This window comes from Chelmon rostratus, chromosome 14, assembly GCF_017976325.1.
Source record: "Chelmon rostratus isolate fCheRos1 chromosome 14, fCheRos1.pri, whole genome shotgun sequence".
NCBI classification, from domain to species: Eukaryota; Metazoa; Chordata; class Actinopteri; order Chaetodontiformes; family Chaetodontidae; genus Chelmon; species Chelmon rostratus.
In genome coordinates, this window is record NC_055671.1 from 14,753,969 (window position 1) to 14,769,924 (window position 15,956).

A 15,956-nucleotide genomic window follows, 5' to 3' on the forward strand; every position below is an offset into this window, starting at 1 on the left:
AAATGACAATTATTCTCTACCAGCTACTATTATGCATACTGTCCATTTAATGTATAGATATTAAGCCCAGAGATAATAATTTTATTTATCACAAGAGAAATATCTTGAGACATTAGTCAATTCCCAAGTCCAAATGGAGAATACCAAACTTTTTTTTAAGGAATCTTATCAGCTCTTTCGTCAGAGGTTTAAGTGTGACTTAAATCTCAAGTCACTAGAACCTAGGTCATGTCAGTTCCTCTGTAATTTTCCTAATCTCTCAAGTAAATAAAATCAATTCAAATTTGAGTTTGAGTCACATAATTCAATATTTTAACACTGCATCAGCCACCAGTGGCGTGTCACTTGAGTCTTTTGAGACTGTGGTGGAGAGGAGGACGCTGAATAAACTGCTATCCATCATGGACAATGATCAGCACCCTCTCCATCACACAGTGGACAGACAGCGGAGCACTATTTGGCTATTTTATTATTTTGTTATGTATATAATCTTTTTACTGCTCGCTATTTTTATATTTTTGTTATGTATAGTTTGTTCTTTATAGTCTTATTTTCACTTATTTCACTGTGTGTAATGCTGCTGCTGCACTGCAATTTCCCAGCTTGGGATAAATAAAGTCTATCTATCTATCTATCTATCTATCTATCTATCTATCTATCTATCACTTTTAAAAATAAAAATGTGGGAAAACACAATGTGTAAGTTGGTTTTCAATATCCATATAAAGTGCATAATTTTATTTTTATGTATTTGTTTAAGCGAGTCAGTATAAACCTGCAGTATGCCAACTTAAATCTTCAGAAAGGAAGACAGGCCTGCCTTCATAAGGGTTATCAAGCCAGGAGTCATGAGCTACTTGTGCAGGCAGCTTCAGTGAAGTGGGTGCAGTACTGACCAAGGAAAAATGAGTGTGTCATGACTCCTGATGTGTAGCCTACCTGTCTGAACTTGTACTGCTACACTGTTATCTTCACTGCCTTCGGGCACAGATCAGGGATAGTAGTAACCGTAGCCTGTCATAAATCACAAACTCAAACGTGAAGTGTGTGTCATCAAATACCAACGCTTACAGGTATGCACATATTCACAACACCAGCTCTACCACTATCATTACAGCTGATATACAACCTGGTTTCTCTCCCTGTTTGTCCTACACATAAATAATACTAGGCTAATAATCGGAATGAATTGGCAAAAATTATAGATGTGTGTAGTGATTAAGATTTGTGACTAAAACAAGGCTAAAACAATACACGGTGATATGAATAATTCACCATATTTCTATATTTCTAGATCATTATGCAAAGATAGGAAGAATGTACTTCTCACTAACTTCACCATTTGCAGTGTCTGTACATCACTCCATCCATTCATCCGTCCATCAGGCAGCTTTAGTCATTCTGTTTGTACCAGAGGGATTAGTAGTGAGGCCAGAGATGAGATGAGATGGAGATTACGACAGAGATAATGGTGTTTGGATTTAGAGTCACTCAGAGGAGGCAGTGGGAATGCAAAGCTACAGCTTTAATCACAGGTGAGCCACGTATTCTGTGGTCTGATTTAAGGGAAGGACTTACCACAGGTTTACAACAGAGCAGCTGAACAGAAACGACAGACAGTAGTCACAGATCGTCAGTCTTGGTTTCCTCTACAGTGTGAATAGCAGACTCACTTGTAACTTTCATCACAGTTAACCTTTTAAAAAAGCACTTCATGTCATTGACTTCCCACAGAGTGATGAGCCCCTGTCTGCCCTTGTGATTTTTAGTTGTCCCGACCTAAAGGTCAGGACCCTTCAAATGCACGTGAAATGGCCTTATGGGGACACAGGATGATTACTAAAATAGGAAACATGAAAATCAAAATTCTACCTTACAAAATTATATATATATTCCATACAATAATCTAACCTTCTTTTTTGTTTTCTAATACAGTATAGCTTTTCCTCATGAGTTACCCTTTGGAGTAATATTACCTTCTATTGGTACGCTTAAACACAACACCTCTCCCATTGTTACGTTTTCACGAGATCTGTCCATAGTAATGTGCTCTTTATGTCATAATGGTTTCATTATTTTTTCAATAGCCGAAATATTTCACAAATGAGTGATAAATTACATTTCGCTCATCATGTCACCTGTTTCTATCTGACAATGGAAGTCCGCACATTCGCAACAGGCTGATGAACCCATATTTAGTTAATAGAAACAAATGTTGCACCGATATGTTATATTATATCAGGAATATTGGTACTGTGTACGGTAACTATATTTATATGGCGGCTAAAAGGTAAACTAGCAGAACTTGTCATTTATGATTTCGCTAAATTATTGTGACGAATCTGTCGCGCTCGTTCACAGTCAGCAGAGCAACATGGCGGTCCCTGCAAAACAGTAAGTTGCTAACATGCTAATGCACCCATGAAAATGTGTGTTTAACTTTAAACGGCAACTGTTTCACTCGTTTGAGGTTATAGTTATAGTCACGATAAAGAACTTAACTCGCTACAGCAGCATCGATGTTACAGCTCAGGGTTATTTGTAAAAACGGTGATTCGTACATCGCTGCCCCTGCTGCTAGGTAACGACATGCTAACGTTATGCTAACCTCGCTCATAAACCAGCTAGGTTAGTTAATGTTAACAACACTAGTGTCCTTTTGTTTGGATAACGCTAAGCACTTTTTTCATACCTGTCATATACGTATAAACTAAGCTACGTTTTCTTTTGACCAAACACCGCAGCACTTTTTTAGCGTTATTTTTGCCTTTCCAATGACCCTATCAAGGACAGTTAATGAAACTTTTATGGCAGACGTTAGTCATTCAAACTGCCGTCAAATTGATCAGTTTTAAGCAGCTTTTGTTTCTTTATTTGGTGCAAGACATTGTGCTATGAAAAGTGCCTTTAACCGAATGTCACCTGTCGCATAAACAAACTACAATCCGTAAAAAAACATTTTTTAATATATAGCTGCTTTTCCACTGGAAAGTTGAAAATGTATAGCTGCGTCTTTCTAAACTGCTGATACACAGTATATTTGAAGTATATAGTGTATTTATAGTGCTTTGATACGATTTGCGTTGTCTGTTTATGAGAAACTATATTGATACCACAATTTAAAAAACACGGGATTCTTTTGTATGTAAATGCAGGAGACAAATCTCCTAAACATCTATAACTTAATCCAGATAGTCATCATCAAAAGAAGTATAAAGTTTCACTTTAAGGTCATTTACTGTTCACTTAAATGGCTACTTTAGTGTTTGTGTTGGATGCAAAGCCTTTGCATTTGTCCCGGTAGAGACACAACTTTTCTTGATGAATTAGATTTTGTGAAAGTTTTGCATGTAAAATGCATGTATAGATGATTATTGTAGGACAGGCTTTAAGAAACCCTGTTTCCTGATTGTCCATAGGTATGGGCTGATCTTGCCACAGAAGAAAGCAGCGTCAAAGACAGCAATCCTGCAGAAGCCCTCAGTGTTTGGGGATGACTCAGATGATGAGGTGGGTAAACTTTTAGATTTGTCATCAGCAGGGCAATATATTTTGTCTCTTGTGATTCATCAGTCGCTGCATGTGATCCAGGTATTTGCAAAATCTTATCCAGGTATCAGTTGGCATTGTAGCAGACTCCTGTCCAAATATACTAAATATGTTACGTTTTGTTTCTCAGACCTCAGTTGGCGAGAGTCTACAGAGAGAAGCTGTCAAAAAAAAGATGATGAAGCAGGTGAGCGCAATTTAAAAAAGTTCTTAATGTACAAGTGCTTTATGTCATTCCTCTGTGATTTACATTTCTCTGGTCCTTGTCTGTTTGTTATCCTTCTCTGTCTAAAGACTCGTTTGGAGATGCAGAAGGCCCTGGAAGAGGACAGCACTGTATATGACTATGATGCTGTGTATGATGACATTCAAAACCAGAGACTTGAGAGCAACAAAAAAATTCTGCATGGCACTGACAAAAGGGTATTTTTATTTATGTTAAACACTTGTATAGCTGCACGTGTCGACCCTTGGGTTTCACAGTGATAAAATGGTTTGAAAGACTGTCCATGAGGAATCTGCTAAAATATGTAGGCGCAAGACTCTGATTCCTGTTTTGCTTATACTGAGTTCTGGCATGCTACTGGTAAAGAAAAAAAGCAAAGCGAGAGCTAGAACTTCCTCCTGAACTTTAACTTAATGATTTTTTCATCTGTGTGTTTTTATTACAGCCAAAGTATATCCACCAGTTAATGAGAGCAGTCGAGGACCGAAAGAAAGAACAAGAACGAAGGGAAGAGAGGAAGATCCAGAAGGAAAGGGAGGCAGAGGGAGAGCAGTTTGCTGATAAAGAGGCTTACGTCACCTCGGCCTACAGGCAAAAACTGCAGGAGCAGAAGGAGGAGCAGGAGAGAGAGAAGAGAGAGGCTGAGATGGAAGGTTCGACCAATACTTGGCAACTCTTGGCTGCAGACAGATTAGATTTTATTGTAATGGATATGGTTAGACTTTGAACTCAAGACGTACCAAACAACATAGAAATGTGTCTTAAACTTTTTATAATCCGTAAGCAATCTGGATACTGTAAAAACAATTTGAAAATGAAAGTGTTCTTTTATATATTTTATTGACAGAGAAAGTTCAGGAAGGTAACTTAACATGATTCCTCCAACTCTCTCAATAAATGTTTCTGTGGCAGTAATGGTTGGAGAAGTATCTTAGGGAACACAAAGCACTTAGAAATAGAAAGGTGCAATATGTAAGAATTTTATTTTAAAACATTAAAAAAATAACAAAAATTCTCAACAGAATGTAAATAAATAACAGTTAAGACATCATGTCAAATACTTATACTGTTTTGCAGAAATACAATGTAATGCAAAAGTTTAGGCAAAATTTCTGTTACAGTGGATGGTTAAGTGAGTAGAAGATGAACTGATCTCCAAAAGTCATTCAATTAAAGATGAAACATTGTCTTCAACATTTTAAGCAAGATTAGTGAACTATCTCTGTTTTGTACAGTTTTACCTGACCTGGAAGTAAGTTATCTCAGTGGCAGCCACGATAAGAGCTGTTCAAATTCTGAAGAAAGGCGTTTCACTGCTTCCTCTCTTATCACCTTTAGCATATGATACAGTGGACCATCCTTTCCTAAAGTAAAGGAGTGTAATGATGAAAGTAAATAATGCTTTGAATTATTTTTGTTTTGCATAGCTGCTTTGGACGTGAAGAAACAAAAAGACCTGAGCGGCTTCTACCGACACCTGCTGAATCAGACTGTAGGGGAGGAGGCGATACCAGATCGCTCAGCAAACAAGTCAGTCATAGTTCTTATTACTTTTTCAGCCATAAACACAGTATGCACATACAGTTCATGTTTTTAACAACTATTCTGAACCTTTAATTGTGTCTATTCCACAGAAGTCAACCCTCAAAGGTTCCAAAAGACGCAGAGAGGACTTTACCTGTTCCCACATCTACATCCCACGATAATATCCCAAGTTCATGCAGTGACAATGAGGAGGGGCAAGAGCAGAAGTCTGGTTTTAGCAAGTCTGCAACAGGCTCTGCACACTCAAAACGGCAATACAGACAGAGGTCGCCTTCATCAGGGAGTGGAGAGGAGAAGGAGAAGGACAAAGAAAGGGAAAAAGACAGGCATAAGAAGAGCCACAGAGATCAAGACAGAGACAAAGGGAGGGACAGAGATAGAGACCGAGACCGAAACAGGGGAAGGGAAAGGGATGACAGACATGGAGGAAGAAGAGAAGACAGGGATAGAAGGAAAGATAGGGACAGAGGCAGAGAAGATGACAGAAGCAGAGGCAAAGCAGATACAGAGAGGGAAGACAGGCACGGGAAGAGGGAGAGGAGCCCCAAAGAACGAGAGAGGGACAAGAACGGGGAAAGAGAGAGGAGGAGGTATCCAGATGAAGACAAGCGGAAGGACAAATATCGGGAAGAAGAGAAGGAGAGGAGGAAGGAACCCGAGAAAGAGAAGGCAGTGAAGACGGAAGAGAAAGATCCAGAAAAGAAGGAACACAGAAAGGGAAAAGAAGATGAACACAGAGAGGAAGGCGGGGAGAAAGCGGACATGGAGGGAAAGGAGCCCAACAAGTTTGCAAAGCGCAGCACAGATCAGACTGTGAGTTCGGCGAGAGACAGGTACATGGCCAGACAGGTGGCACGCTCGGCCTGTAAGACCTATATAGAGAAGGACGAGGACTGAGCCAACATCCCTGAATTGCACACAAACTTTATCTCAATTTGACAAGGCTCCTTTATGTTTTTCTTGTTTTTTTTCAACAAAGATCAAAACGAGTTAGTTGCTTCTTCTGTCACCACTTTCTATTTTTTCCTGAAGTTGTAAATCTTTAAAAACTGGTCACACATATAGAGTTTCATTTGATTTGCTGGGCAGTGAAGTTCTTAATAAATGTTCCTCAAGCAGGCATAAATAGCAGATTTGTTGTTGACTTTTTTCATCTGTGGATTAATACACATTTGGTACATTAGTATGTATTTACAGCACTAGAACAGTGTATATGGGACTGACTGACTGACAAAGTATACCACAGTGCCAGTGTTCATTGTAATGAAAGAACATGTCACAGAGTGCAACAGTAAGGCTTATTGATGTATTTTTAATAGTGGAGGACTGTGGCATAGAAGAATATATCAGACAGTACTTGACAGTAGTGTCAATGCCCTGTTGGTTGTGGTCTTTTCATGGGATTTGTTGACAATAAAAAAAAATATTGAATATTGCCAACCTCACCCTGTAAATGCTGACTCCATCATACACTGCACTGGAGAGATTCAAACAGCAGAGTGTGCTCATGGTCTTCATTGACAAGAGATGGTGCTGGACAATACTTTTTGTTTGGGGCGGAGAGGCACTTGGAAAGGTGGATTTTTGATCTATCCTTGTTAAATATGAATTCTGACTTGTAAATATGATACCTTTGAGCGTCTTGTACCATCACATACAGGAATGAGTGTATATAGGGAATGTTAATTGGTTAATTCAGGAGGTGGATGAGTTGATTGAGGTGTAAGCCACTGATGTTGTGTTTGATCACTTTTGTATCTTTTTGATGCAGACAGTGATGAGTTAATAAAATCGTTTCTGGTCCACAATTTTTTCCTTTGCTTCCTGTTCTGCAGTTCATTTGCAGTTTGGTGTTTGTGTTAGAATCAAGATTTTGGCTCACAGTTCAAAGGGTAACAACATTTATTCCACAAGGATCATTTGGTCACAAAAACATGTTACGACCTCAGACGTTCTGCACAGGAAGACATGAGTTTTTAAAGAAACCGTGTTTGACTGCAGGAATCCTGCTCCTGTGTGAGCTTTGGTCTAGTTGTACATGAAGAAGTTGGACCACTGAAACAGAAGAAAAGTTTGTGCTACATTTATTCGGCAGCTTTGATATGATGTTACTTGTTGTTAAAGATAAAACTACACAGCAGAAAAATTCTGTTTATACATGAATATCTAAGGAATAATAATCCAGTAATAAATAATAGCATAACTCAAAGGGGCTGCGGGTCATATGAGTACTTTTATTTTTATCACTTTACATATATTTTACTACCAATACTTACACTTACGTACTTAACTGCCAATCCAGGGCTACTTGTGTTTTTATATTGCGTTGATGATGTGAACATTTCTGCCACATGTTATTTTTTGTACATTGGATGTCTTGAGAAAGAAAAGAATATATCCATAAGTGGCATAAAGCAGAAATAGACTTACCTCGTCCCTGGTCAGGTGGATCACTCCATTTGATGATTTGTCCTCGAAAATATCTGTAAAGACGACAAATGTCTTTTTTTTTAATGCAACATAAATTTAAACTATACTTTTAAATGGAGAAATACTCTGGGACAAAAAGCTGGGACAAAATAATTCATTCAATGATTCAAAATAAAAGCCTAACTCCTCAGAACGGGAGTGTGGTTTTGGAAGTGATGCGATTGGTGGTTGCCATGACACTCACTTGACATCTTGTCCAGGCGTAACATGAGAGTGATGAAGCCTTCTATGGAGGTGGATGAGAAGCCTGAATAGCGGAACATCATCAGCATCACCATGCCATCGTTCGGGTCCATTCCTGGTACAGACACAAGCACTCCAGTTACAGCTGTGATGGTGAAGCATGTTGCCCTTTCTTGTATTTGTATAAGCTTATTATTAAGTTTTAGCTAAGTTTAACCTAAAAATAGTCTCACCTGCAGCCTCAATAGCCCTCTTGAGCTCATAGTCAGACAGTGATCCACTCTGGTTCAAATCTGAGCGATGGAACAGTTTCTGGAAAAAAGATTAAAATACATTAAGAAACGAAGAAAGTCAGTTTTTTTAATTATTAAATGCACATTAGAGGCAGTATCAGAAACTAGAAGGGACAGATACAGGAAATACAATACTTCTTATCACTACTGTTTACTATCTATCTATCTATCTATCTATCTATCTATCTATCTATCTATCTATCTATCTATCTATCTATCTATCTATCTATCTATCTATCTATCTATCTAATTATGTCTTCATCATATTTGCTACATTACCTTGTATTCATTGATCTTCTTCCAGAGGGTGGAGAACTCACTGAAGGTCATCGTCATCCTTTGGTCGGTCTTTGCGGGTCAAGGATCGCAAAAACAGATGAAAAACAATTTAATCCTGATCAGAATCCTTCATTTTGGATTTTTTGGCAGTATAATGTAAGATGAGGAAAAACAAAATTAAACTTTTTTTTTTTTTAGGATACATCCACTAAAGCTATCATGCTCCTGCAGGTGTCCAAACCAAAGCCGTTCCAGCTTCCTGTGAATATTAGACACAGAGGACAAAGTCACTTGAAGTTTCAGCCACGATTCACAACAAATGAATTAGGATTTTGAATGTTTTGCAAGCATGCATGATAGAAATCAACCCACCATGAGGGAAGTTGTCATTCAGGAGCCTCTGGAGCTGTCTGCCACTCAGCTCACCGTACTGACATACATGGAAACAACAAAAACTGTGATCGATTGACAGCAGATGGATGAGTGAGGAGATTTAAATACAGGTAAAAGCAAGAGAGAACCCACCTGATCAGCATAGTGGCTGAACGTGACGTGGATGGGATCCTTGCCAGTGGTCTCCTTGTCATCGTCCTCGTCATCGTCCTTGTCATCGTCCTCGTCAGCTGGTCTCTAAAATCAAACTAAATTGTCAGACATGAAATCTGGCAAACAATACTTGCTCTCTCTATCTTACAGCTGAAGTCGGCACCACATCCTTTTGTTTCGTACCTCGGGAAGGGTCTCCTTTTCGTGGTCATGATGATCATCTTCATGCCCATCATGGGGGCTGGATGCAGAAGAGAATGCGTTAAAAACCTGCTCACTCTCACTTTCTGTTATATAAGATATGCACATATAAGGTTATATATGGTTATATAAGACAGACATTTAACTGCCAGATGTGAACAGTGCAACACCAGTAACAGAGCTGCACATTATTATTATCTTGCGAGCAGTGCAACAGACATGAAGCAACATGAAGTATTCATTTAAAGTCGTGTTTCTGTCTACCTGGTGAATCTACATCCATTATTTACTGTCCCTTTAGCTCTTTTCTGGTCTCCACCAACTCCCGAAGGAAATATCTGCCTCTTTAGCTCTTTAACGAGATTCAAAGCCTACTCCACACTGCCAGGAATAAGCGACAGGTGGAGAAAGTTTCCAAAGCTGGCACTGAATGCTTGGTTAGATGATCAGTCTAATCAAGAGACCTTGCACTGCACAATTGCACAATTGAGAGAGATTTGATATGTTTTTCTATATCTACATTAAGCAATTTTTGTTGGCCTTACGTAGCATGTGTAAATTTGCTTAAGAGAATGGAAATTTCTCCCCCAGTTGCTAAAAAGCCAAATAAAGTCTACACCTTATCTGATTACCTGATCTTAGTCTCAGCCTTGGTGTAGACAGTAAGGACGAAGTCTGCACTCATGTAGGGCTTTATGGTGGAGGGGACAATCAGATACTCTCCTGGCTGCAGACTGTGATGCTCAATCAAATCCCTTTCATCGGTGTAAGACTGTATTTGCTTCAAAGGCCTGTTTCCATGAAAGAAGGAGGCCCCCAGGCGTCCTGCTGGTGTCTGGAAAGAATATCAGCCTTATTTAATGTAATGAATTGACCTTTATTTAGATGTGGAATTTGCTTTGTGTGCAGAGGTGGAGTGTGATATTTGCTCTTACCCCTGCTGGAACCTGTTGGATGTGAAATGGGATAAAGAATTTCATTATGCAGTTTTCAAATCGGTCAGTAATGCTTGCCACAGGAATAGCAGTGGCTGTTAATTTGGTGAAGGAGCATGACTCCAAAAGCACTTTCTATTATTCAATCGTTAGTTAACATCCAACCAAAACTACAGGATGCAAACCTGGAAGAGGGTGAGTCCAATTGGGTAGGGTCTTGTATGCTTGCGATTCTGCTGCTGAGGTTTCTGCATCAGAGAAAGCAAGACATTTTTGTCCCCCTCCTCCTCCTTGTCTATTTTGGTCACCCGGATGCGATACTGAGGATTGATTGCAAAGGTGGCTACAGGTGGTGAGAAACATTAAAAGTGAGGAGGATACTTGTGAGACAGCTGGGTGGGTTTTGCGCTTGCACACATAAAAGGAAAAAGTCACAACAAACACTGTGTCCTTGCAGTTATAATTAAAGGTAAAATAAGGAACAGGCCTCACAATAAGTCACGTTGCCACCTGCAGATCTCCCGGCCACCCAGCTGCCGTCATAAATCATGCATTTCCACTGGCAGGTGAGGTCTCCATCAATGAAGTTAGGGCTCTCGCAGCAGATGAACAACATCTCGAAGTGGTGACAGAAGTCCTCCAACTCCATCCTGACAGATTAGGACAGGCAGAGCGAGAGAGACGGAAGAAAAACTTAAATATCTACCACTGGGACCAACACGTTCTCTTGTAAACTTCATCCATGAGGAATTAATTGTTACTTCTTTTAATGCAGCTAAATTACCAGAACTCTCCATCGTTGCGGTCGAAACACTTTTCCCGATCACCTGGGCTGACCCTGTTCCACAGGTCTGACCTGGGCACAAGAGGAAAATAAACTAACCACAGAATCCAACATTTTCAAACTGATCAGTTTGCTCTTGGTTATTTTTTCACCTTAAAACAACAAGTCTAAAGTTGTAGCGAGGTGTGAGTCTAATTGCTGCAACGTGAACATATGAGTGAATGCAGGATTAGTTCAAGTACTTGTCACTCCACTTTCCGTTCCACTCTTGTCTGCCCCAAGGGTTCATGACTCGCACCAGTTTCACCTTGGAGCCGTAATACTCGACCTAAAGGTGAAATGATAAATTTAAACGAGCCAACGACAACTTGCTCTTTTCTGACTCTACTCATTTTAAACCGCCTCCTCAGTTGTCATATATTTACCTCAGTGACTGCTGTGACAGAATAGGCATGTCCATCCACCAATCCGGTGTGCGCTACAGTGTTCACCAGCTTGTCCTGAGGCGAAAAAAACAGTTAAATCACACCAATGAGTTGGATTTTTTTTTTTAATTTTCCCTCCAAGAAACGGGTTCTCACCCCTTTCTGGGCAGTCGCGCAGCAAACCATGGAGTTGCAGCCGGTGGCTCTGCTCAGTGAGAGCCACAGCTCCTCATCGTGGCCTGCAGAGTGGGCCTCCCTGAGTAGGTAATTCATGTGCACGCCTCCGCTGAAATCCTTGCAGGCTTCTGATGGCAACCCAATGTTCATGTCTGCGTATGAACCACACACTCTGAGGGAGACAGAAAAAGATGTTTGCAAATGCATCCATGGTGAGAAAAATATTATACTCAAACTATACTTTTTGGAGAATGTGCCACCTTGTGCCATTTTTGTCGCCTTCAAGTATATTTAAGTGTAATCAAGTATTCATTGAGTATCACTTGAGTATACTTTAAGTGTAAATAGTTGCTAAATTGGCACAACTTTTTACAAATTTTAAGTGGACTGAAGTCCACCAGTGAAAATCAGGATTCATGAGCATTAAAAACACACTTGCAGTACAATTGTATTATAACACCAAAGTGTTGGAGGTACACTCAAATACACTTAAAATAAAGTGAAATTAAAGTGCACTTTAATTAAGCCTAATAGTAGTGTATCACTATAAGAAATTTATTAATATTAAAGGTCTTTGTAATTTAGTTCACTTTTTAATGGTAGACTTGGGTACAATTTATAATACACTCACAATAAAGTACAGTTTTTATGAGTACTTTGACATAACAGTTTAAGTATTGCAGAATTACTACACTCATTTTTGATACATTTAAGTAGAACTTAATGGCAACTAGTTAGAAGTACACGTTTTGTCAACATACTTTAAATTAAGCACAAAAAATAGAAGTGCACTAATGGCTTCTCTATACTTTAATTATATTTCCTGTATACTAAAGAGTACTACTTTTTTTTTTTTTTTTTTTTTTACCTTAGCTAAGCTAGCTTATTAGCTAGCTATCTGATTCTGGTGTTTGTGCCTCCTGTTAAAGCGTTTTAAATGAAGGTGAAATTCGGTTTCGTACTTGGCGTATGCTTTCTCCAGCAGAGGCACCCAGAACTCGTTCCCACACTTGGAGCGCACAGACAGTAACTGCCCGTTGAGTGTTGGCAGGTGGTCATCAATGACAACATCCACCCACTTGCCAAACCTCCAGAACTGACACAGAAAGGACGAGTAACACGTTAGCTAATGACCAGGACGCATTGTGAAAACATTCTCGTGAACGCACTGGTGCATCATTATACTTAACCCTGAAGTGAAATATCCCTGCGTAGCTCTTGAAGGACTGGTCCATAGGCACAACTTGCACCATCAGGCTTTTATGGAATGTCAGTGAGGAAATCGCAGCCAGAAACCAGCAGTTACCTGCAAATACAGAAAAGAAATACTTTTCTCAAGCACTGCCTCACAATTCAAATTTTCACCTGAGCAGGGTATTCAGTGTTTGTTGTTAGCTGTAAGCCAGAGATCTGTGCTTACCCACACTGCCTTGACCAAAGTCAAACCGCGAGGCTCCTTTCGTACAGAAGAAAGGCTCATCGCTGTTGTTTTGTGCTTTCAAGATGTCCTGGTCAAAACAGCAAAGGAAATAAATCAGATGTAGACAAGCATGCAAGAACATACTCATAAGACTGCACAAATATATTTACAGGAAGACAAAACACATTTTAAAAGTATTTTACTGCTGGTCGAAGCCACATGACTTGCGCTTCACGCCAGCTGCTCAGATCAGGCAGGTCTCCCAGAGACTGGTTGTCAGGCGAGAAGGTGCTGTCCACAAACAGCTTCCCTTTGCGCAGGTAGTTATCTTTCAGCTGGGCATAGTCTTGGTTGTTGAACTTGGCGGGGTTGGAGGGGCTCCCCTCGCTGCCATCTTGGTAACGCAAGTTGATGACGGAGGTGCAAGTTCCAGATTTTGCCATGTTGACGAGAAGCTTCAGTCGGACTCTGAGATAAAAAGAAGAAGACAGAGAAAAGGAGAGAATTGCGAATCTAATTATAGAAGCAAAAGCTGTGTTTCAGAGACGGATGGAGAGAGTTACCTGCAGGACGGCTGCAGCCAGCTTCTGCTTCCCTACCAGAGAGGTGACTTGGAAGTGTCACCAGACTGTCTCTAACTTATATATACACTGTCTGAGATAAGTCTGTAGGTAGACCCGCTCCTCAGGTGGTAAAACGTATAATGACAGGGGCCTGCAAGGTTTATTATCAAGAAAGCTCTGGTATAAATCACCACCTCCACTGACGTGTCACCTGTCATTCTCACCTGTCCTGTCAGTGCTGCTAAAACTGCACACAGGTTCTTGACGCTGTGATTCACATAATTCACATATTTAAGTAAATAAATAATTAGTCACTTTAACCTTAAATGTTGGGGCAAATTATTATTCAACCAAGTTCTTTCTCTAAAAGATGAGTAGCAAGAATAAACATTAACATGCCTTAAAGCCTTTATGCTTGCAAGGATAATGTAGTGGGTGGTGCTGTGCCAGTTCTCCATGTTATAAAACAAGAATGACGCTAGTGACTCCGAGATAGTGTTTGATGTAGAGACAAGTCCTAATATGGAAAAACACTGGATCTCAGTTTATGACATTTTTTTTAATGTTTCCTCAAGGTTGAAATCACAAACGTACTGAGAAGCAACAAAAGCTGCTTTTTTTCCATCCTGACATGTCAGCACGCATCATCTGACATGCTTGACAGACACACATTGTGGATTTAAGTACACCTCTGTAAAGGTACGAGTTGGCCTCATGCCAAGTTCTTGCTGAATAACATGTAAACATGCAATGCTCAAAGCAAGCTTTTTAACGTGAGTCCTCTCACATAACCCGCATTTCTCACAGTTGTGTAAGAAGCAGAACACGGAGCGACTGATGGTGAAATTTAAGATTTAGAAGACGCAAACATGCAGGAATACTAAATTAAACAATGCAAAGTCAGAAAGTACTGAACAGCAAAGAAATATTAGCATAAGCATCATAACCATCAATTAAATAACTCTTTAGAGCATGTTTTTAATCAAAGGCTTTAAACAGCAGAGCTCATCACTCAGTGTCATTACTTCATTTGCGGTAATAAGATGCAGGCAAACATTCAAATGCTGCGTAAGTTTTATAAACTGGTGCCAGCAATTTCTGCCAGCTTTATTTCTTGCACATGGAATTATGCCAGTTATCAAGCCACTGACTGCATAATCATGAAGCCCTTAATAGCAGAAAGCAGGACTGTGGGAGTGATGTTATCTATGTCTGCAGGTGTTTGAGAGGAATATTTCTAACTGATTGCACACTTACACACGTTGGCAAAGAAAACACATTATGAGAAGTTACAAAGGAGTCCATAAAAGATAAAAGCACCAACAACTTACATAATTGTGCTGAACGTGTTTCCTCGTGTCACCTAACCCATTCTAAATTTGCATGTCTATTCCCCTGAAGGTACAGGGACAGATCATTTATTTGCATAAACCTGATGCGGTTTCAACATCTCAAGACATGACAGCAAAACATAACAGAGTAGATTATATCAGTGATAGCTGACTTGCTTTCACTTATGTTGAGGTCATAACTTATGGTTCCATTCAGAGCATAACAAGAATTTGCAAGGAATGCACTGATGGATGCATGTGATATAACACAGCAAAAAACAGTGTATACCGGCAGCTTTGGCGTGTTATGAAATCTGAAAGGAATGTTTAATGCAACAAAATGCAGAAGAAAAACTCTGAAAATGTTGAGATGTGTAAAAACACTCACCTCTTTCTCCCATTTTTTGCTTTTGAAAAAGAAATGGAGGTGCAGATTCATGTCTGGGCGCTGGATTATGCTACATAGAAACAGCAAACAACAGAAAAACAGCCTTCAAATATCAACAGTGAAAATGTGAGATTTGGCATCAAATTAAGTGGGAAAGTCTACCTCATTAATTAGAGGCTGGTCTTTGGCTGTGAGTTATGTCTGTTTGGGCAAATTATCATTCAACCAAGATCTTTTTCTAAAACTTGACTTAAAAAGAACTTGGATGTTCATGTTTACTCCGTGTTATGATGGCGGGATTAGGGAGAGTTGCCCGTGGCAAGACAAGTTTGTGAGACCTGTCATGTAAACAAAGTTCTATAAGAAGAAAATGACAGGTTGCTCTAAGAAGAGGTTTTAGAGGCGAGAAAACAATGAATGAAAGAACAGGTGTTAAAGATTAAATAAATCACACTTGCACAATAATGGCAACACCCAAAGCTTATAAAACACATGACCCAAATAGTGATGTGACAAAAAGATAAAAGGAAATACAGACTGTTTTTGAAACACTCACAATGCTGTGCACTTGTATAGGAGGGTTAAGCATAACCACAGTGTTGAAATGTCATAATGACATGT

General features: G+C 39.6%; 2 protein-coding genes across 2 annotated transcripts; one reads left to right on the forward strand and one right to left on the reverse strand.

Moving 5' to 3' along the window:
• The first annotated feature begins 2,373 nt into the window (after window positions 1-2,373).
• On the forward strand, window positions 2,374-7,121 carry nsrp1 (nuclear speckle splicing regulatory protein 1). Its single transcript, XM_041952550.1, has 7 exons — window positions 2,374-2,394; window positions 3,420-3,510; window positions 3,680-3,736; window positions 3,844-3,972; window positions 4,221-4,428; window positions 5,203-5,305; window positions 5,410-7,121. Exons 1-7 carry the CDS (start codon window positions 2,375-2,377, stop codon window positions 6,215-6,217), a joined length of 1,416 nt encoding a protein of 471 aa, XP_041808484.1. The 5' UTR covers window position 2,374; the 3' UTR covers window positions 6,218-7,121.
• Window positions 7,122-7,348: 227 nt separating this feature from the next.
• Window positions 7,349-13,496, reverse strand: LOC121617578 (calpain-1 catalytic subunit-like). The gene is made up of 21 exons (XM_041952770.1): window positions 13,257-13,496; window positions 13,054-13,141; window positions 12,824-12,939; window positions 12,596-12,729; window positions 11,613-11,805; window positions 11,457-11,531; window positions 11,274-11,359; window positions 11,032-11,103; window positions 10,740-10,897; window positions 10,433-10,590; window positions 10,248-10,259; window positions 9,945-10,147; window positions 9,295-9,352; window positions 9,091-9,195; window positions 8,938-8,995; window positions 8,769-8,824; window positions 8,566-8,634; window positions 8,227-8,305; window positions 7,995-8,108; window positions 7,751-7,803; window positions 7,349-7,375 (listed from the first exon to the last, which is right to left on the reverse strand). The coding sequence occupies exons 1-21, from the start codon at window positions 13,494-13,496 to the stop codon at window positions 7,349-7,351; spliced, it is 2,154 nt and encodes a 717-aa protein (XP_041808704.1).
• Between the last annotated feature and the right edge of the window lie 2,460 nt (window positions 13,497-15,956).

What these genes read in the sequence shown, in the direction of transcription:
- nsrp1 (XM_041952550.1), top strand. Translation starts at nt 2,375, where the DNA reads ATGGCGGTCCCTGCAAAACA. An exon ending in ATGGCGGTCCCTGCAAAACA is followed by an intron (nt 2,395 to 3,419) that starts GTAAGTTGCTAA and finishes GATTGTCCATAG; the next exon opens with GTATGGGCTGATCTTGCCAC. An exon ending in TGCATGGCACTGACAAAAGG is followed by an intron (nt 3,973 to 4,220) that starts GTATTTTTATTT and finishes TTTTTATTACAG; the next exon opens with CCAAAGTATATCCACCAGTT.
- LOC121617578 (XM_041952770.1), bottom strand. Translation starts at nt 13,496, where the DNA reads ATGGCAAAATCTGGAACTTGCACCTCCGTCATCAACTTGCGTTACCAA. An exon ending in TCATGTGGCTTCGACCAGCA is followed by an intron (nt 13,142 to 13,256) that starts GTAAAATACTTT and finishes TGTTTTGACCAG; the next exon opens with GACATCTTGAAAGCACAAAA. An exon ending in AGAAGATCAATGAATACAAG is followed by an intron (nt 8,306 to 8,565) that starts GTAATGTAGCAA and finishes TCTTTTTTCCAG; the next exon opens with AAACTGTTCCATCGCTCAGA.